Source organism: Malania oleifera, chromosome 12, assembly GCF_029873635.1.
Source record: "Malania oleifera isolate guangnan ecotype guangnan chromosome 12, ASM2987363v1, whole genome shotgun sequence".
NCBI lineage: Eukaryota > Viridiplantae > Streptophyta > Magnoliopsida > Santalales > Ximeniaceae > Malania > Malania oleifera.
Window position 1 is genome coordinate 2,089,725 of NC_080428.1, and position 23,218 is coordinate 2,112,942.

At 36.2% G+C, this 23,218-nt stretch overlaps 1 protein-coding gene across 1 annotated transcript; it reads right to left on the reverse strand.

The window, feature by feature from the left end:
- Positions 1–7,142: 7,142 nt before the first annotated feature.
- Positions 7,143–21,884, reverse strand: LOC131144931 (uncharacterized). Its single transcript, XM_058093894.1, has 3 exons — positions 21,624–21,884; positions 9,821–9,886; positions 7,143–7,349 (listed from the first exon to the last, which is right to left on the reverse strand). The coding sequence occupies exons 1-3, from the start codon at positions 21,882–21,884 to the stop codon at positions 7,143–7,145; spliced, it is 534 nt and encodes a 177-aa protein (XP_057949877.1).
- Positions 21,885–23,218: the final 1,334 nt, after the last annotated feature.

Here is a 23,218-nt window from a genome sequence, read left to right on the forward strand (position 1 = left end):
AACTATTGTACTAGTTATGAATTATGTATTGTTTATATGCATACCCCAAAAAATACTCATGTTGCCACACACTGATATTAATTTGTCTCCCTTACTGAGAGGTGTCTCGCCCCCAGCATTACAAACTTTTTCAGGAAATCTAGGTAGGAGGGCGAATAAAGCCCCGCAGCAGTAGAAGTGGATTGAGCTACCCTGTCTATAGGGTAAGTGGATGAGCTACGGTCAGATGGATTTTTGGTGGAGACCCTAGGAGTACTTTTCAGCCCTTTTGGTGGATGACTGTATGTATATGTATATGACAGATTTAGTAGAACTCTAGTACGGTTTCTAGTGTTTTATGGCATATATATAATTTTATGTGTTCCGCTGCTTAGGTATTAGAATTGTATGACAGGTATATCCCTAGTATCCACGAGTCTAGGTTGATCATGATCTTGACAGTCGAGCAGGATGACAGAGTTATTATTATTATTATTATGAAAAAAAATTATGGTAAAATAAGCAGGTCGTTACAATAAATTCGTCTTATCAAATTATTGCATAAAACTGCCATATCATATTTTCATCATATTCATAAAATTCTAAAATAAGTATAAAATCATATACATAACATTTCTTGTACTCAATTAAATCATAATCTGTTGTATATCGTCATAAAATATTCTAATTGTAATCGAATAATCATCTCTTATGCAATGCAATTTGAGTAATAATTCTTAATATTATAATTACCCACGAAAAATATAGGTTTTGCTTAAAAATAATATATAACCTTTTCTAGGGTTTTCTCAAACTCATAATACCAGGTGTTTCCCAAAAATCTAATTTAATAAAATCCCTACAGTTTAACTTAATTCCAAAATATTCTCAAAAATCTAATTTAATCAAATCTCTATTGTTTAACTTAACTCCAAAATATTCCCAAAAATATAATTTAATCAAATTTCTGCTATTTAACTTAATTCCAGAATATTCCTAAAAATCTAATTTAATCAAATCCTTACAGTTTAACTTAATTCCAAAATGTTCCCAAAAATCTAATTTAATCAAATCCCTACAATTTAACATAATTCCAAAATATTTTTAAAAATCTAATTTAATCAAATACTACAATATAATAAATAAACAATAATTTTCATATCCATAAAATTACTCAGAAAACCAAATACAATATTCACATAATCACATACCATGATTTAACCGGGTGAATTTCTAAAATAACTGACATAATTTATTCCCCTTTACCTTAACCTTAGAGTGGTGCCTAGGATGTTCAAACAATAAATCCACTTCGGTTAAAATGTTCGTGGAAAAATTAGAACCTGGGGATATTTTCCATTCCTCAATTGGCGCTCCTTTCGCTAAAAAATTAAGGAGAGAGAATAAGTTAAGGAGAGAGAGAGAGAGAGAGAGAGAGAGAGAGAGAGAGAGAGAGAGAGAGAGAGAGAGAGAGAAAGAGTGAGGGAGAGAGAGAGGTGTGAAATTGAGGGAGTGAGAGTGTTGGAATTGGTGTGATCCCAATAGGGGGTGAATTGGTTTTTAAAAATATTTCAACTAATTTGAGCATTTACACTGTTTCACCACGGTTCATATCTCATTCATAATACAAACGTGTATGTAAATTAATAAAACGATAAATGCAGACGTGGAAGTAGAACATATCTCATTTAAAATAAAGGTGTGCATGCAAATAATTACAACTATAAATGAAAGCATACACTTGTGAAATTTAAATGCAGAAATATAAATGCGAGAGAGAGAGAGAGAGAGAGTGGCACAAGAATTGTTATTGAGGTTCGGCCAAACCTGTAATGACCTGAAAATTCATACCATTACACACACACACACACACACACACACACACACACACACACACACATATATATATATATATATATATATATATATATATATACACACTACAAATTCATATTACTCTCATACCCCTGATAAAAATTTATTATAACATCTCAGTCCCAAAGTGGGTACCGAGGAATACCTGTTCATAAGATAACACACCTATGCAGCGGAAAACATAAGATCATAATGCCATAAATACAATACATGAATTTCAATATTTTCCCCAAAATATATATACACATCACTCTAGAAACATCCACCAAACCTCCTAAGATCTACTCAAAAATATGTCTCCCTGAATTACTTACCATATAGATAGGGCAATACAAACGTCCCCTCTACCTCTGAGCCTAATTTGCTCGTCTAGTTGATGTGTTAAATTACTGGGATGAAACAACTCTCAGAAAGATGAAATATGCTATAAGTGTGTGGCAACTAAGTTTACATGAATAATATATAGATAAATAACTAAAACTTAAATAGCATGTAAAATAATATACAGCATAACTCACACCTATGTGGCTTAAAATACAACTGTAATATCTGAGCTTTCTATTTATTCATACTTATAATATTATAATATATCTGCTCTATATGCATATAAATAATTTGTGAAAACATCCCTAGAAAATTATATGTCATGATTTAACCCCCTTATGATAGGGTTGTGCGGCCCGTAGGTAGGACTTAACACTGGTTGGCCTACCGGGATAAGTCAAATGAATTTCCCTAGTCAGATCAGCTACCTCAACCCGAACTACCGGGGAGTCTGCAGTACCTCCTAAGGCACGATCAATAGCTGATAAATCCACACACTATCAGAGATATGTGGTTGCACTCTGATCTGAAATAGCTATGGTACCATGCTCTGAAAATTGATCTGATTCATCAGGGTCTGATACTGTATAATACTATTATATTTATATATATATATATCTTACTATTTTACCTTCTATTTCAACTGAAATAACCATAACATTGTAATAACTTATCTGAATAAATTGTAGTATCTAAATAACTGAAAAGTATCAGATTAACTGAAATATTTGAATAAATGAAATATCTTAACGTTATGGTTCTGATATCTGTATATCATGGTATTATGTAAATGCTATAAAATATTTTTTTCTGTGCGTATACTATAAATCATGATATTCTGAAAGTTGTATAAATTATATACTGACCTGTTATTAACTCATACCACACAACTAAATAAATAAGAAAACCCATGAACTATAATCTGCATTTTCTTATAATATAAGTAACATATAATCTATAGAGTTTTCCTTAAAAACACATAATTTCATATTTCAAAATACATATGTTTTACTATTTAAATTTTTGAAATTACTAGCATAGCATATTTCCCTTACCTGACTAACTGGGAGATCTGACTAACTGGGAGATCTGACTCCAACTTTATTCTTATGGCCACAATGTACCACAAAAAATCCCTAAAATATATATTTCCAATTTCAATAATCTAAACTCAGAATAATGTTTATATTTGTCCTTTCCCTAGGTTCACATTTATCTTTTACCCATAAAATTCTAAACTACTATTTATTTATCAATATTACCTGAGTTTTAGGAGAAACACCTGCTGGGATCTTCAACCCATGTCTGTGGTGTTTGGAAACCCAAACCCTAAATTTACAACACCCTAGTTTAATCAACTCAAACATAAGTATATTTCTATCTTATACAAAATCTAAGTTCAAAAAAGCTTGATAACTACAAAAACCCTAAAATAACCTACTTACCCGGATTTTGGGATGGTGCCTAAACTTCTCAAACCAAAATTCTGCTCTTACTAAGTTGTAAAGAATGTCCCCAGGATCATCGTGATAACTTCTTATCATCGAACTGGGAAAAAATGGGGCCGGAATCTTAAATAGAAGTGAGAGAAATCGTAGGTAGAGAGAGAGAAAGAGAGAGAGAGAGTAGAGAGAGAAGTGATTTCCTCGCTGAAAATGTAATTTTTGCGCTTATATAGACGGATGGCCACGTGGCTTCGTCGACGAGACACGTCGACTCATCGGCGAATTGAAGAAGGTAGTTCATTGACAAAGGTGATGAGCTCACCAAATGGTCTGAATTTCCCCCTCTCAATATCTTTTCATTGATGAAACATTGAGACTCGTCCATGAGCCATACAAGGGAGTTCATTGACGAAATCAGGTCATCCATCAACGAACCCTGCTTTGCCCTTTCTGAATTTTCCTTTTTATTTTCCGAGTCTCTACATTCTCCCATTCTCATAATTTCATCCTAGAAATTTGCTATCTGAACTATATACCATCCTTTAAAGAAAATTTTCTACTTATTTTATTAATTATCCTCACTTGTGGTGGAGGAATACTGTGGTTACAATTAGGGTTTTAGGAGATTACAAATATACTCATAAAAGGAAATTATCCAAAAACTGAAACACTACCTATCCTATAGTCTAATGTACAACTTATACATCAATTACCCTATACTATAAAAACAATATCAAAATAAAACTTACTTTATCTGAACAATTGTTGTTTCTTCTCCATCTAATATTGATCCCTACTAAACAAATGTGGGTGTTTCTGTCATATCACCTCCTCTAACTCCCACGAGGCCTGCTCTACTACATGATTCATCCATGAGACTTTTACTAGTAGAATTCTCTTAGCACAGAACTCTTGTTCCTTCCTATCCAGAATCTGCACTAGTATTTCTTTATATGCTAAAGTATCTTTAAGTTATATCTCTTCATAGCTGATCACATAGGAGGGATCTGGGATGTATTTCCTCAGCATGGAAACATGGAATATGTCATGTATCCTAGATCAAGTTGGCAGTAAGGCTAGTTTGTAAGTGACTGGACCCACTCTTTCAAGTATCTCAAATGAGCCAATAAACCTAGGGCTCTGCTTACCCTTCTTCCCAAACCTCATAGCTCCTCTCAGCGGTGCTATTCTCAAAAATACACGATCTTCCACATCAAATTCCAACTTCCGGCGGTGAGTATCTACATAGTTTTTCTACCAACTCTGAGCTGCACTAATTTTTTCTTTAATAAGTCAAACTTTATCATATGCCTATTGTACCAACTCTAGTCCCAAAACTCGCCTCTCGACCATTTCATCACAGTATAGTGGAGAATGGCTTCTTCTACCATATAATGCCTCGTATGGTGCCTTCCTGATGTTGGTCTGGTAGCTATTATTATACGTGAACTCTACCAGCGGCATATAATGGGTCCAGCTACCCCCGAAATTTAGCCCACATGCTCGTAGCATACCCTCAAGTATCTAGTTCGTCCTTTCTATCTACCCATCAGTCTGAGGATGAAAAGTTGTGCTGAATGATAACTGAGAAGCGTAAACAATAACCTTCCCATGCTACATCAACACGCACCTGAGTTCTTTCTAGGACACGTGACAGTATATAACAAAACCACCCTCTCCTCATGGAATAGATAATACTGGTGTTGTGACTAGCCACTGCTTCAATTCCTGGAAGCTCTGCTCACACTCATCGATCCATTTAAATCTCATATTTTCCTTATGATTTGTTTCAGTGGACCTAATAATCTAGAAAAACCATCCACATAATGCCAACAGTACCCTGCCAAACCTAAGAAACTCCTGACCTCCTTAACGTTACCCAGTCTTACCCAACTTACCACTACTTCTATTTTACTTGGATCTACTAATATGTCATCCTTAAAAATCACATGCCCGAGAAAAGTGACCTATCTCAACCAGAATTCACATTTCTTGAATTTAGCATATAACTTCTTTTCCCTTAACACCTACAATACTAGCCTTAAATGATCCTCATGTTCCTCAAAACTCTTCAAGTAGACCAGTATATCATCAATAAATACCACAAAAAAATTGGTCTATGTACTGATGGAACACCCAATTTATTAGGTCCATAAACACTGTAGGTGTGTTAGTCAGACCAAATGGCATTACCAAGAACTCATAGTGCCCATATCTAGTTCAGAAAGCTATCTTTGAAATGTCCTCGGCTTTAACTTTCACCTGGTGATATCCTAACCAAAGGTCAATTTTGGAGTAGACCTAGGTCCCCTGGAGCTGATCAAATAAATCATCAATTATGGTAAGAGGATATTTATTCTTGACTATTACTTTATTTATCTCTCTATAATCAATACACATCATCATAGTTCTATCTTTCTTCTTCATAAACAGGACTGGTGTCCCCAAGGCGACACGCTAGGCCTGATATACCCTTTATCTAATAACTCTTGCAACTGGTCTTTCAATTCTTTCAATTCAGCTAGAGCCATCCTATAGGGTGCTTTAAATATCGGTGCTGACCCTAGTAGTAAATCCACAGCAAATTCAATCTCTCGGTTTGGTGGTAAATCAGGTAATTCCTTTAAAAAAAACATTTAGAAATCCCCTAACTACTGGAATATCAGCCTATTTTAATTCTTCCTTTGGCATCTCTTTTACATAAGGAACATACCCCTGGCAACCACTCTAAAGCATCATTCTCACCTAAATAGCCAACACTAATTGTGGCAAGGCGCGCACTCATGATCCCACGAACCTAAATTCCTACTCACCTAGGGGTATGAAAATTACTTCTTTTTTATGGCAAACAATGCTACCATGACTAGCTGCCAGCCAGTCCAAACCCAATATCACATCAAACCTCTCCATGTCTAACACCATAAGATCGGCTGGTAATACTTTCCCCTTAATGCCCACTGGATAGTTTTTAAGTACCTTCCTACACCTCACTACTGATCCAGTCGACGTGGTTATGGAAAATTCAACATCTAACAAATGTACCTCAACCCCAAATAGTTTAACATATCCTGATGACACAAATGAATAGGTGGCACTTGAATCAAATGAAACAACAGTTTTATAAGGTAAAGCAATAAGAATACCTGTAACAACGTCTCTGACAGCATCAGCATCTCCCATCGCAAACGCATAAACCCTCGCCGGAGTTATGTTCCTCTACTAGCCTCCTCAAGGTGCCTAATAACCTCCCCTGAAAGGTCTGTGAACTGGTGCGTGGATCAGCAGTCCCTAACATGATCGAGTCATATGGCCAAATCTCCCACACCGATAGTAGATGTTCTCTCCCATCTTCCATTAACCCAAATATCTCTAGCTACATATAAAGCAGATGGGATAAGTCTAACCACCTTGAAAACCACTTTGTCCCGTCATCTGCTTCTGACCTTCACAATACCGGTCTCCTCTTCAGAAGCCTCGGCTGGAACCCGCTTAAAAACCTGGAGGTGTGGGCCTCTTTCTCTAACTCGGTGCTCCCACATCTCTCTGTTCGCCCTCCTCTTCCACTGTGGCCCTGTCAACCAATTCGGAGAAGTCTTGCATCTTTAGAACTGTCACCTGTTTATATATTTCTTGCCTCAAGCCCCTCTTAAACATCCTTTCCTTTTTAAACTCATCTGGAACGACGTAGGGTGCAAAGCATGACAGCTCAATGAGCTTCGCCGCATGCTGCTAAACCATGAGATTTTCCTGGGTCAAATTCAGAAATTCTACTACCTTAACCTCTCTAACAGCAGCAAGAAAATATCTATCTAAAAATATCTCCTTGAATCGGCTCCATGTCATAGCCACTAGTACAGGTCTTTGTTCCTCTAATAATTTCGTAGTCGGCCACCATCTCTTGGCCTTGCCTATTAACTTATATGTGGCATAGAGGACTCTCTGCTCATCGGTGCAATGGAGCGCCGTTAGTACTTTCTCAATCTCCTATTCCCAATTCTCAACAACTGTAGGATCTGCTCCTCTCAAAAACACTGGAGGGTTCATCTTAGTAAACTTCTCTATCATACATCCCTAGGCTGCAGACGGGCCTACTTGCCCCTTGAAGCTCCATGCAATCTTAGTCATAACCTGCTGAGCCATGGTGTGCAAAACAGTACTTAAATCCCCACCGCTCGTGCTAGACGGTCCTACACCATCATCGCTGCTAGCGTGAGCACTACTACCACCAGGGTCCATCATGCAATTTTACCAAATTATTCTGAGAATCTAAACCTTATAATGTTATTCTTACATTAATCTAACAAAAATATCCCCATACCACCTATTACTAATTTAAGGTCTAGTCCTACCATATGGAAAAAGAAACCCATGATAGTTTATCAGGGTTTTCCTGAAATCATCACCCCACGAAAATCAAAGAAACTACCCTACTTTCAAACTACATAACAGAATCCAAATTTCTCATCTTAATTCCCCAACATTAACTCATGGAAATTCTATTCTATCTCAAAATTTCCATTCCTATATTCTCATATTGTTTTTTGTTGTACTCTAGAGTCTACAGAACCTAACAACTTAGGCTCTGAAACCAAATTATAACGACCTGAAAATTCATACCATTATATATATATATATATATATATATATATATTGTAAAATCATATTACTCTGATACCCTTTATAAAAATCTATTATAACGTCTCAGTCCCAAATTGGGCACCAAGGAATACCTGTTCATAAGATAACACACCTATCCAATGGAAAATATAAGATCTTAATACCATAAATTCAATATCAGAATTTCAGTATTTTCCCTAAAATATATATACACATCACTCCAGAAACATCCACCAAACCTCCTAAGATCTACTCAAAAATACGTCTCCCTGAATTACTTACCCTATAGATAGGGCAATACAAACGTCCCCTCTACCTATGAGCCTGATTTGCTCGTCTAGTTGGATCACCTGAAATGTGTTAAATTACTGGGATGAAACAACTCTCAGAAAGATGAAATATGCTATTTCCAGTGTGTGGCTGAGTTACATGAATAATATATTAATAAATAACTAAAACTAAGATAGCATGTAAAATAATATACAGTATAACTCACACCTATGTAGCTTAAAATACAACCATAATATATGAGTTTTCTATTTATTCATACTTCTTGTATTATAATATATCTGTTGTTATTCTGTGAATCCGTATACATATAAATAACTTATGAAAACTTCCCTAGAAAATTGTGTGTCATGATTTAATCCCCTCATGACGGGATTGTGTGGCCCCTAAGCAGAACTTAAGACTATTGGCCTACCGGGATAAGTCAACTAAATCTCTCTAATCAGATCGGCCGCCTAAACCCAAATTACCCGGGAGTCTACAGTACCTCCCAAGGCACGATCAACTGCTGATAAATCTACACACTATCTGAGATATGTGGTTGCACTCTGATCTGAAATAGCTACGGTACTGTGCTTTGAAAACTAATCTGATCCATCAGGGTCTGATACTATATAATACTATTCTATATATATCTTACTATTTTACCATGATTCTGTTTCAACTAAAATAACCCTAACATTGTAATAACTTATCTAAATAAATTGTAGTTTCTGAATAACTGAAGTATCTGATTAACTAAAATATCTGAATAACTGAAATATCTGAACGTTATGGTTCTGAAATCTGTATATCATGGTATTCTATAAATGCTATAAAATATTTTTTTTGTGCGTATACTATAAATTATGATATTCTAAAAGTTGTATAAATTATGTACTGATCTGTTATTAACTCATGGCACACAACTAAATAAATAAGAAAATCCATGAACTATAATCTACATTTTTTGATAATATAAGTAACATATAATCTATAGAGTTTTTCCCAAAAACACATAATTTCATATTCTAAAATACATATGTTTTACTAGTAAAATTTCTGAAATTACTAGCATAACATATTTCCCTTACCTGACTGATTGGGAGATTTGACTCCAACTTTATTTTTATGCCCACAGTGTACCACACAAAATCCTAAAATATATATATATATATATATATATATATATATATATATTTCCAATTTCAATAATCCAAACTCAGAATAATGACTATAGTTGTCCTTTCCCTAGGCTCACATTTATCTTTTATCCATAAAATTCTAAACTACTATTTATTTATCAATATTACCTGAGTTTCAAGAGAAACACCTGCTGGGATCTTCAACCCATGCATGTAGTGTTTGGAAACCCAAACCTTGAAATTAAAACACCTTAGTTTAATCAATTAACATCAGTATATTTCTATCTTATACAAAATCTAAGTTCAAAAAAGCATGATAACTACCCTAAAATAACCTACTTACCCTGATTTTGGGATGGTGCCTAAACTTCTCAAACCAAATTTCTGCTTCGGTTAAATTATAGAGAATGTCCCCATGATCATTGTGGTAACTTCTGATCATCGAGTTAGGGAAAAACAAGGCCAGAATCTTAGAGAGAAGCGAGAGAAACTATAGGTACAAAGAGAGAGAGAGAGAGAGAGAGAGAGAGAGTAGAGAGAGAAGTGATTTACTCGTTGAAAATGTGATATTTGCTCTTATATAGATGGATGGCCATGTGGCTTCGTTTAGACGAGACACATCAACTCATCAACAAACCAAAGAAGGTAGTTCATCAACGAAGGTGATAAGCTTGTCGACGAACCAAAGGGTCTAAATTTCCCCCTCTCGGTATCTTTTCATTGATGAAACACTAAGACTTGTCCACGAGCCATACAAGGGAGTTCATCAACAAAACCAAGGCATTCATCAATGAACCCTACTTTGCCCCTTCTAAATATTCCTTTTTATTTTCTAGGTCTCTACAAAACCATCCTATGTCCCCGCCTCTAGCATACCCCTTCAAGGATTCCACTATCCTTGGTCACTTAAATTGGTGGAGCAGAAGCTGTTTACATCCTCTCCTTGTGGGACAAGGAAAACCCCAGCTCAATTATTAGGTTGAGCCCAACTGGTCTCCCTTAGGGGCGAAAACTCCCCTGTTCAATTTCCGAGTTGAACTAAACTGGTCTCACTTATGGGGCTGAGACTCCCCAATTCAATTTTTGAGTTGAACCCAACTAGTTTCACTTATGGGGTTAAGACTCCCCATTTCAATTTACAGGATGAACCTAATCGGTCCATGAAAACATTTTTATACATGATAATGCTTCTGAAAATACAAGCAAAGAAGTACACGTTAAAACTCTACAATGCACTTTTTAATATGATATAATTTATGCTTAGTTGAGAAAGGGTGTTTTATTAAAACAATATTTTGAATCTTTGAGAAATGATGTGTATGATAAAATACTCAAAGATGTGACCCTAATGAAATTTTCTCTCAAGAATATATTTCAATAAAAATATAGGAGAACCTAGAGTTTGTTCTTCAAATAGTTTTTGCACAAATAAAATATATGAATATGAATATAAGATAAATATCTTCTCCAATAAAGATTTTTGCAATAAAATATTATTTGGAGAATTTGGGATTTAAGTTCACAAATATTTGTGCAATAGAAATTTTCTCCCAAGAATATTTATGAAGAAAATAATTGGGAGAAACTTTAATCTAACTCTTAAAAATAATTTTGTGAAAGAAATAAACCTTATGTTAGAGTGGATGATCTAAACTAAATGCCCACACAAAAATTTCTCTTTCAAAAATGATTTTGTAAAAGTAATAAGTGAAAGAGATTAGGAGAGAGTAAAATAAATTTGCTCCAAAGAAAATATTTTTCAATAAAATGTTGTTGAGGAAACTTTGATTAACAAAATATTTTGAGAGGATTTGGGAGTTAATCAAAGTTACTAATCTAAAGTAATGAGGGGATATTTATAGATTTCCTGAAAATTATAATCATTAGGGACACACTCGGTATTATTAGAAAAGTTTAATTAATTTTAACCCCAATTACTGCAGTTAATTCTTGGCAACCCAAGAGATTCAATCACCTAGTCGTTAGAGCCAGACGCCCAAACAGACACAAAGCTTGTATTGTGTTCGGGTGACTGTGGGTGAGTCTGGTTGGCTGAAGCCAAGGTGATTTCCCAACCTTCGTAGGTTCGGGCACCCAGTGCATGGTTCGGTCTACTGGTTCATAAGGTTCAGTCACCCGGGGCCTTTTTGAACTATAAGTTCGGACGGTCGGGAACAGTGGAACAATCAATGACTAGGGTTCGGTCGACCGTGGAAGATACTTTCATTTTTGTTCAGTAGCCCGAAGCTTAGTCAACATTTTTACTTTTTGTCCAACAGAGTGTTCGGTCGACCAAGGTGTTTATAACTGAAATGGGTCAGTCGACCGGGGTTATTAAGGTAATCCAAAAATCCAACGTCAATCGACCAAAGTCTGCCCTAAGGTCTGTCTATGGCCTATCTGAGCATTAATTCATATCATGCAAATGCATGCATTATTACAAATCAAAGTATGAAAATCAAAAGCAATTACAATTGAAATAAACAAATATATTATTTCTTCTTTGCTCTTCTCTTCATGGAATATGCCAGTATAATGTGAGCTTTAAGTCCTTTCGGGTTTCCATCTTCCTCTTCTGTGTGTGCATTCTGAATTGTAAACCTGTTCAAAACGCTAAGCACACACATGAGACACTTGTGTTTGTCAACATCAAAATAGAAAGCGGACTCAAAAAGCCAACAAAGAGACGTCAAAGGGTGGATGATTTCAAATTGAAATCAGGAAGCATACTAATGCTTCCTGATATATATATATATATATATATATTATAATATTATAATATTATATTAATATATTATTTTATATTATCTAATTAATTAATTACTTTTTAATTATTTGTTATTTTATTTTTTTTGCACTTCCTTGCATATTATTTTCTAGGGCGTTACAGATCAACTCCTCCGACATCAATAAGTTGTATTAGAGCAGATGATTTGTAGCTCTAAGCAAGTGACATCGTAAAATTGAGATGTGAAGTTAATTTTCTTGATATACTAATAGTTGGAAAGACCAAGTGCATGACTGAGGTCAATAATGATCATCTAAACCTCTGATACATGGATCCCAATAGGGCAAGGACATGAGAGGTAGGATTGTTCAGAGGCATGTCGAATGCAATCTAAGGCATGTAAAGCACGGGGGTAAGGCTTACTTGAGTAAATGTTGAAGAATTGAGCTAGCTCCCACAAGGGAGACAATTTCCATATAAGTGGGAGCAATTGAAACTCACAAATGAGGGGGGAATTGTTGAGAATTCCACTTGTGAGTTTGTCTCACATTGAAAAAGTAGAGTAGAAGTTGGATGCTTATATACGTTGTTGGCCTAATACTTAAACTTTTGAGTCAAGTTGCTACTCGCCCATATGTATCACGCCCACTAATGGACTCCTCCAGCATCAACAGTATGTTATAATATTATAGTATGTTATAATCAATAATATTAATAATATATATAACATTAATTTACATTAAGTTACGTTGTATTATCGATCCTATAATGATGAAACTATAGACATCCCATTTTATCCGACTATTATAGAGCTAAACCTTAGATTTTTATTAAAATTTATTTCTTCTTTTTAATTTAATTTGGTGTCATCTAAGGTCTTTGCCTAGGCACAATCTCTCATTTCAATTCACTTATACTCACTGTCCTAGTTTGAATATCCATACATTAGGCAAATTGTACAGTTATCCATCTTCAGTTATAAAAATAAAAATGGTAATAAATACAACCAAAAAAAGGAAAAAATAAAAATAAAAAGTCGTGGCCATCCTCAAAGCCTTCGATTGAGCCAACTTTCTAGAGTTCCTGTAACTACACACACAAAATATCAAACTAAAGTTAGTTGCAGCACAATAAGAAGTCCAATCTCGGTTTTGCATTTGAGACCCATAATGGGCCTATGTTCCATTTAAGGCCCAATTGGGATTGTTTTGCATTTTGAGGCCTATAGTGGGCCTATGTTGATTTTAGGACCCAATGGGCTTGTGTTCCATTTTAAGTTTAATTGGGCTTGTTTTAGGTTTTAAAGCTTATAACGGACCTAGGTCTAATAAAAAGCCTAGCTTGAGGGGCATATGCAAAAATTAAATGATGAATAAATAAATTTATAAAAAGGAGAGAAGTAGCCTTACCTAGTATAACCCCCCTATATTTTCCCTTTGCAAGCAAGCAACCTTTTTTCCCACTTAATCCCCTCTATAGTTGCAAAGTTCAATAGGCTTCTTAGAGCCTGCTTTCCACACTCAACTTCTACCATCCCTTAAGAAAATCAAGGTCTAGTTAAGGCCCTTCTCTCCCTTTTCTTATCTATAAATAGAAATGTTCCTAGAAGGAAAGGGGGGAGGGGCTTGAAGTTGGGAACACATAATAGAATCACCCAAAGAATCAAAAGAGAAATAGAGAAAAATAGGAGAGACTCTACATATTAAGGACATAGGGGGTCACTAGGGAAACAAAGAATTATAATAGAGAGATTGAAAAGAAGAAAATAATAGTTTGAAGAAATCAAAGGGAAGAAGCAAAAGAAAGGCCAAGAAAATAAGTCAAGTTGGGGCAGTATAAAAGGATGGGGAGAGAAGGAGCTTTGGGTGGTAAGTATCCATAATTTCTCATGCAAGCTTGTTATTCTAGTCATTTTGATTAAAGTTGGGTTTTAGTTAAGAAAATGCATTAGAATAATTGAAAATTTTGTAGAATGTGTTTAATTTATGATTAGTGGAATTGATTTCTAAAAAATAAAATAAAATAAGTCGCTAAATGAAAATTAGACACAGAATCAACTCTCCTCATTTAATCCATTAAAGACCCGTAGGAATAAGTCCCCAATTATCACCAAAAACACCCCTCAATTCCCTCAACCAAAGGCCCCAGAACCCACCTTAAACCCTGCGAAATCCCAAATATACTCAAAAAGCCCAAAAATTTGGGTCCACCAGACCCGAATACCCTAAAAGGACCTGAATACCCTATAAGGACTTGAATACCTAGGTCAACCTAACTTGAATACCCAGGTAAAACTATCCATAACCTGAGTCCAATGACCCAATCCAAGTAAAGTCAATCTATTGAACCAAGACATCCTAATCTAAGTAAAATAACTCGACAACCCAGACTCAAGTCCACTTGACTTGTGCAAATTGAAACAACTACCCATTGACCCTAGTCAACCAACCTAGCCTAACCCTAACCCAACCAACCTAACCTATTCCAACCCAACCCAAAACCCTAAGCCCATCATAGATCTAGCTTAGAACCCTGGACTCCAATTTAAACCTAAACGTATACCAACCCAAGGACTAACTCTAAACCTTAGGTCCAAACCCCCTTAGCCCAAAGCCTTACTCTAAACCCAAAGCCCACATAAAACCTAACCAAACCCAATTCCCAACCTAACCTAAACTAAACCATTAGCCTAACTAACTCAAGCCCATATTGAACCTCAACAAGCCTAAAATTAGAAAACTAAATCCTAGAAGCCTAAAGCCCAAACTTCCATTGAACCTAAAAACAATCCCAAGCTCTGCTGAAATCATGACCCAACCTAATCTAAAGCCTAACTTTCGTAGGCCCAACGTGACCAAGGCTCATCCTAACCCTAACCCAACCAACCTAACCTAACCTTGACCCAACCAACATAACCTATACCTGACCTGTAATGCCCTGAACCCAAAACTAGGGTCTGGAGTGTTATAGAAAATATATCTCCTATATCAGATATCATAATCTCAATCACGTAGCAAAAATAATAACAAGTCCTCAAAAATATATACCAAAGTTTCTACATCTATTTATATCTCAAAAACATAACCCAACATCAAGTATTCACAATATTCACAACTCTAAAAACATAAATACATTACATCCCTAAATATTAAAACCACGGTTTATACCCTTTATTTCAAAATTCTACAACAATCGCCGAGCTCTATAAGCTCAATCCCGCGAAGGTCTTGAAAATATGAAATTCAATTATCAGGTGAAACACATCTCAGTAAGGATGGAATACATTAAAGCAGTGTGTGGCCAACATGAGATTTGTGTACAACATACATATATATTCATTATTTTCAAATGAAACCATAATTATAAAACCATTCCTTGCTCCTGATCAAACACATGCAAAGTATTTTACCAATGAGAGTTCCCAAGGATTGGGGTGATTACCTGCCCATACAAGTAGCACCCCTTTGCTCTGATACTTTAAGCAACCTATGGTCACATCTAAAGCATATCAGGGCACTTACCTTACTCAGTTAGCCCACAGAAGATTAGTTTATCTCATACTCACACATTCACACAAAGATTTACTAGCAAAAGTTCTCAAGAATAGGGAAGATTACCCACGCATACAAGTAACTTCCCACTGCCCTAATACATTATGCAGCCCACAACTACATCTGATACCTATCAGGGCACTCACCTTTCTCAGCAAGCCTTTGGGTGAAGAGTATACCCCGCCCCAAATACATGCAATAATAAAATATATAATACATTTCTTTCTTTATTCGATATCTGTCATTTCTGTATCATTAGTACATTCACATTCATGTTCCAAATTTCTCATAAATTGTTTCCGTATCATTCTTGTCCATATCATTTCCATTTGCCAATTTCTATATCTGTTGTTCTCATATCTGTCATTTTCCATATTAAACATGGTTAAAATAACAATTATGCATTTAGAACTCTCTATACCGATTAAAAATCACAGTCATGATTCTGCCCCATGACAGGTTGTGTGGCCCAAAGGCTGGACTTAACTGTCGGCCCACTAGAGCTAAATCAACCACATTCAACTGTTTGTAGGTATGATTGACTACTCCCACATTGGTCTAGACTCCAGGGGACACTACCCTTCCCAGCACAATCGACCATCCCATATCCATACTCTATCTAAGACGTGTGGGTGCACTAACTCTACCAAATATATCTGCAACAATATTATGCCCATTTTCCAGTTTACTAGAGTTCTCAAATCATACATTTTCATTTAACAATCCCAAACACATGCAGAATAAACCATATCACATTTTGATTCTCAATACATTTCCATTATTTCCTACATCTCATACAAATACAATAGTTCGGCATAAAAATTTCCTTTTACTCATATTCATACGTTTACTGAAAAATAAACCAACCCATAATCATCATTAATATACTAAAAATATACATTTAATTTCTTACTCAATAATCCATAAAATCTGTCATTTTATCTTTCCTTTTATGTAAATAATAACTAGTATCACAGCCCTAGGCTCAAAAATTTACATTTCAAATGGTTGGCTTTTCAGAACTCACATGAAAATCATATACATATATACATAAATTTTTCATTTTTACCGGTTAATTTCATAAAAATCCAGATTTAATATATTCCCCTTACCTGCTTTCTTAAATTACACCAAAAGAAACCCCAAAATGATACCCGCAGCGCTCACTCGAACTCTGAATCAAAAACCCTAGTTTAATCAAATAAACCCCAAATAACCTACTATTTTAGCATTTTTTTTCAACCTATAAACCTCAAATAAACATTTAAACTCCCAAAAACTAAGAATCCTAACCCTTACCTCAACATTGGAGTTATGCCTAGAAAGCCCACTTCAGAAATTTGCTCCACTAGATGTGTAAAAAATCACCCCTAGAACACCGTAGCAATTTTTGTTTGTTGATTCGTGCTAAAAACTGGATGGATTTGAAGAGAGAAAGTAGAGGAAACTGTTCTAAAGAGAGAAAAATGGAGGAAAATGAGTTTCTTTGCGAAGAAGCAACTTTGGATCATTTTATACATGATGTTGCCACGTGGATTCGTCAACAAGAAGACAAAATTCGTCAACGAACCACAGAAGGGACTTCGTTGATGAGAGGATGCGTTCGTCAACAAAACTTAAAATCAGAAATTCACTCACTCAGGATCTCTTGTCGATAAGGGACTGAACTTCTTCAACGATCTCTAGAAGAACACTCATTGACAAAGACAAGAGATTCATCGACGAGGTCTACTGTTCTTTCTCCTTTTAAAATTCCCCCTTTTCCCTTTTTATTTATTTATCTATTCCATTTATTATCTTCCTAATTGTTTAATCATTATAATTTTTCGGGTCTCTACATGACCAACCAACCTAACCTAACCTAACCTAAATGCTAAACTAAACCCAAACCCTAACCCTAAGTTAGCCTCAACCTAACCTTAGTCCAACTCGAACCCAAGATCCATGTTCAGATCATGGGAAACCACAAGAAACAACCAAAAAAATAGAAAATAAAGAAAATAAAATAAAGAGAGCCGGGAGGTAAACCTGAAGGTGAGGCCTATGATCAAAACTTAGACTTGGCAATGAGGGGGAAGGCAGAGAACATGAAGCTATTTGCCTTTGCACATTCTTTATTCGACCTATGAAGAGAGAGAGAGAGAGAGAGAGAGAAAAGGGGTTAGAGGTTGGAAATTTATGATGATAGATAAGAGAAAGAGAGAAACTAAGAGTCAGTAGAATGAGATAGAGAGGTAAGAGATCCAGAGACAGCAAAGGAGATATCTGGAGATACCATGGCTACCATGGTGGCTTCATGTGTTGCTGGTGATAGAAAGTAGAAAGGAGGTGAGAGATGAGAGATAGAAATATCAAGGTGGGGAGAGATAAGAGGAAAAGAGAAGCTAGAGAGACATTAAAAGCAAGAGAGAGAGAGAGAGAGAGAGAGAGAGAGAGAGAGGGAGAGAGAGAGAGAGAGAGATGAAGCTTCGAGATAAAAGAATATATATATATATATATAATTCTTTTATTTTGCTTTTCTTTTTTTTAATATATATATATATATATGTAACGCCCCGGACCCGCCACGTGGGGCCCAGAGTGTTGTGAAGATGACACACGTCCCTGATACCATTCACACAGCGGATAATAATAAAGCAACCTCGAACATAATATATTAGAGTTCTATATTTACATACATCGACCCATAATAATTACAACCTAATCCTTCATATTATAAATCTAGAATTAATACATATTAATCATAAACTAAATACATATCCGATCTGCTATATTTAACTCACAAAACTACCCCGCCCTGGAGCTAACTAAGCTCAATCACCTAGATAACCTAAAAAGATTTAACATATGACGAGGTGAGACACCTTTCAGTAAGGAAGAAACAGTTTATAATAGTGTGTGGCTGAAGTGTTTATAATACAATTAAATATCTATCTAAAATGTACACATAGTTCACAAGTAACCCAGATGTCATACCCATAATCACATAAAATCAACGTCATTATCGTCCACTCGCTTATTCACAACCATCAGTATTTTATTGTTAATTTCTGAGAATAAGGAAATCTACCCGCCCATACAGGTAGGTTCCCTCTACTCTAGTGCTAACACCGGGGCACTCACCTTTCTCGGTAAACCCTCGCATTATGTATTCAGGTAAAGTCACCGAGAATAGGGAAGATCACCCGCCCATACAAGTGGCTTCCCTCTACTCTAGTACACATAATTAATTACCAGTGTACTTGCCTTTCTCAGCAAGCCCTCGGGTGGAGTAATCTACTTTACCCAAAATACTTAATTAATTAACATTTGTACATAACCAACACAATCGCTTCACAGAATTTCACATATACGCTCATATCATAATCAATACGCATAGGATCAAATCACGCAGCATCAGTGTTCGCACAGGACTAATCAAGTCACACAGCATCAATGTCCACACAGGACTGGTCCACATAGGACTAATCAAATCACACAGCATCAATGTCCACACAGGACTAGTCCACATAGGAATAATCAAATCACACAGCGTCAACGTCCACATAGAACTACCCAACTACAACATCAACATCCACACAGGACTGGTCCACACATGACTAATCAAGCACAATATAAATGTCCACGCAGGACTACTCAAACCACACAGATTACAAAACAAACACCCCGTTCATGATAAATAGGTAAACAACCTCCTTATATCACTGCCAATGTTTACCTCCCAGTATAAACGTCCATATAACGACCTCCTCATACCACTGCCAACGTTATATGATGGTTATACCATGTATGATATAATGACCTCCTCGTACCGCTGCCAATGTTATATCGTCATTTACAGGAACCACACCACAGATCAATCACAAACTTGACCAATTAACCATGTCCACGCAAAAACCACAGTATACTCAACCATCCAGTATTTTCAACCAAACAATGTTCACAATCCAATCAGTGTATTCAACCAAAGAAGACTTTTAGTCAAATGACATTCACAATCTCAACAATTTCCTCATTCCACTAAGCTCAATAATCATTTAAGGATCAAAATGGTTTCAACCACACAATTTTTCTCAATTTAATACTTATATAATTAAAACAATATTTTCAATATTAGTTTAGCTCAGAAAATTATACCTGTATATGTAGGATTTTTACCCAAAATTAGTCATTTTAGCAATTACTAAAAGCTATTATAAAATATTTTCCCTTACTTAATTCCTAAAAAGCCTCTTAAAATAACCAGTCCTGCACCCGCAGGGTTCCCTGTTCAACGCCATGAAAATCACATCTCCTAGAACTAAACTTCAGTATTTCTTTGCATATAATATTTCCTACAACTAGGGTAAAGCCAAATTTTACATAAAAAGCCATACCTTAAATTTGGGATGAATTCCTAACTAGTCCCACCAATGATCCACTCTTGCAAATTTGTAGAGAACTCTTCCAGGAGTGTCGTGGTGGCCTCAGATTGTCAAACCGAGGTAAATCTGGCCTAGAATCAAAGAGAGAAAGGGAACATGCAAAATTTCCATGCTGGAATGAAAGAATTCCACTTTTTATACACAGGGATTCGTCGATGAGTCCTATACAAAATTTGGCGACGAGCTAGTGAACTCGTCAATAATTTCAGTTCGTGAAAACCCCCTCTCAGTAATTCCTCATCGACGAGATAAGAAGAACATTCGTCGACGAGACCAATCTATTCGTCAACGAATGTTTACTGCCACCCTTTTCGAATTTTGTTCTTCCTTCCATTTCTATCTTATTTTTTATCTTAAATTATTAAAAAATTACTCAGGTTGTTACATTCTCCCGCTCCTAAAAGAATTTTGTCCCCGAAATTTGTTAGTCACCCATTTACACATCATTAAGCTAATTAACCTCATTCATAAATCCCAAGCAATTCTAACATGTGCAACATCAAATCATGCAAAATCAAACAAAATTAACACACATACTAATGTAAACATATAACACATAAGCATATTACCTAGGCCCTTAGTCTTTCCCTCCTCAGGTGTACCCAACATGTAGACGCGCGCCAGGCCTCCACAGCCGCGAGGCGCCAGGTGGTTCCTTTGGTTCTAATTTTGGTTTGGAGCTAGTGTATTACTCGGTGGTTCCCAACATTCTTGAGCAATGTGACCCTGTTTTCCGCACCTATAGCATATAACACTCTTGCCTCGGCATTCCCCCCAATGTCGCTAATTACACCTAGGGCAGTTGGGACCTGACAAACCACCCTGCTGTTCCTGATCCTTTCCCTCTAACCCCTAGCCAAAACATCTCTATCTCCCCTCCACAGCCCTTACCTTACATTTTATTGGGATCGTGGAGACACAGGCCTTTTCCTTCGCTCAAAAGCCTCTGTACCCCTCTGCAGACTCGACTCTACCACCGTAGCTTTCTCCACCAATTCTGTGAAATCCTAAATCTGTAGACACACCATATGCTCATAGATCCTCTTATTCAGGCCCCTCTCGAACCACCTCGCCTTCTAATATTCATCTAGAACCACAGAAGGTGCAAAACGGGACAACCCCAGGAATCTAATGGCATACTGCTAAACAGTCAGGCGTCCCTAAGTCAAGATGAAAAATTCTTCTGCCTTTGCATTTCTAGTGGTGCCAGGAAAATATCAGTCGTAGAAGACCTACTTGAAATGATCCCAGGTCATCACTATTGGTACCACCCGCTGTACTTCTAATAATTTCATTGCATGCCACCACCGTTCAGCTTCTCCAGCCAGTTTGAAAATGGCGAAGAGGACCTTCTGCTCCTCGGTATAATTCAACACAACAAGAATTTTCTCCATTTCTTGCATCCAAATCTCAACCTTAATTGGATCAGTGCCACCCTCAAAAGACGAAGGTTTCATAAGTGTAAACTGATCAATGGTGCAACCATGGTGCACCGGTGGATAACTCGTTCCCCCAAAATCCCGTCTCATTTCTTCCCTAACTTGATGAGCTATTCCTCGTAACAGCCAAGAGGTGTCAATCTCATCCCCACTGGAGGCTCCCATTTCGCTTCCTCCTCCTTCATCCACACCTTTGCCTCTAGGATCCATCCCTAAATATAAATGTACAACAAAGCAATTTTAAAAATCTCCACATCTTTGTATATACCATAATCACATAACATAACACCGAATTAATATCCATATCCTCAATTAAACATCCATGTCAATTTATCCACAAACTTCTTAACCTTCAAAATCAAATTCCAAATTTTAGTTCCACAACTCAGAAACATCACAATTGAAGGATTTACCGTGATTTTTTGAAACCGTTGACTGATTCAGAAAATCACAGAAGTCCATCAAAAGATTTCTGCCTCCAAGCTAGGAAACAACTCAAACTCCTATCAACACCCTAATCTACCCATTCCTACCCTCATTCAACTCAACCTATACTCTAGTATTAGTCCTCCTAAGTCCGCAAGACCGTTATGCCCTGATACCAACTATAATGCCCCAAACCCGCCACGTGGGGATTGGAGTGTTGTGAAGACGACACGCATCTCTGATACCATTCACGCAGCGGATAATAATAAAGCAACCTCGAACATAATATACCAGAGTTTTATATTTACATACATCGACCCATAATAATTACAACCTAATCCTTCATATTATAAATCCAAAATTAATACATATTAAACATAAACTAAATACATATCCGATATGCTATATTTAACTCACAAAACTACCCCGCCCAAGAGCTAACTAAGCTCGATCATCTGAATAACCTAAAAAGATTTAACATATGATGGGGTGAGACACCTCTCAGTAAGGAAGAAATAGTTTATAATAGTGTGTGGCTTAAGTGTTTGTAAAATATCCATCTAAAATGTACACAAAGTCCACAAGTAATCCAGATGTCATACCCATAATCACACAAAATCAACGTCATTATCATCCATTCGCATATTCACAACCATCAGTATTTTATTCTTAATTTCCGAGAATAAGGAAATCTACCTACCCATACAAGTAGGTTCCCTCTACTCCAATGCTAACACCAGGGCACTCACCTTGCTTTGTAAGCCCTTGGGTTATGTATTCAGGTAAAGTCACCGAGAATAGGGAAGATCACCTGCCCATACAAGTGGCTTCCCTTTACTCTGATACCCACAATTAATTACCAATGTACTCACCTTTCTCAGCAAACCCTCGGGTGGAGTAATCTACTTTACCATAAATACTGAATTAATTGACATTTGTACATAGCCAACATAATCGCTTCACAGAATTTCACGCATACACCCATATCATAATCAATC

What these genes read in the sequence shown, in the direction of transcription:
- LOC131144931 (XM_058093894.1), bottom strand. Translation starts at nt 21,884, where the DNA reads ATGAGACGGGATTTTGGGGGAACGAGTTATCCACCGGTGCACCATGGT. An exon ending in TATTAGAAGTACAGCGGGTG is followed by an intron (nt 9,887 to 21,623) that starts GTACCAATAGTG and finishes TTTAATTTCAAG; the next exon opens with GTTTGGGTTTCCAAACACTA. An exon ending in GTGTTTCTCTTGAAACTCAG is followed by an intron (nt 7,350 to 9,820) that starts GTAATATTGATA and finishes ATGGTTTAGCAG; the next exon opens with CATGCGGCGAAGCTCATTGA.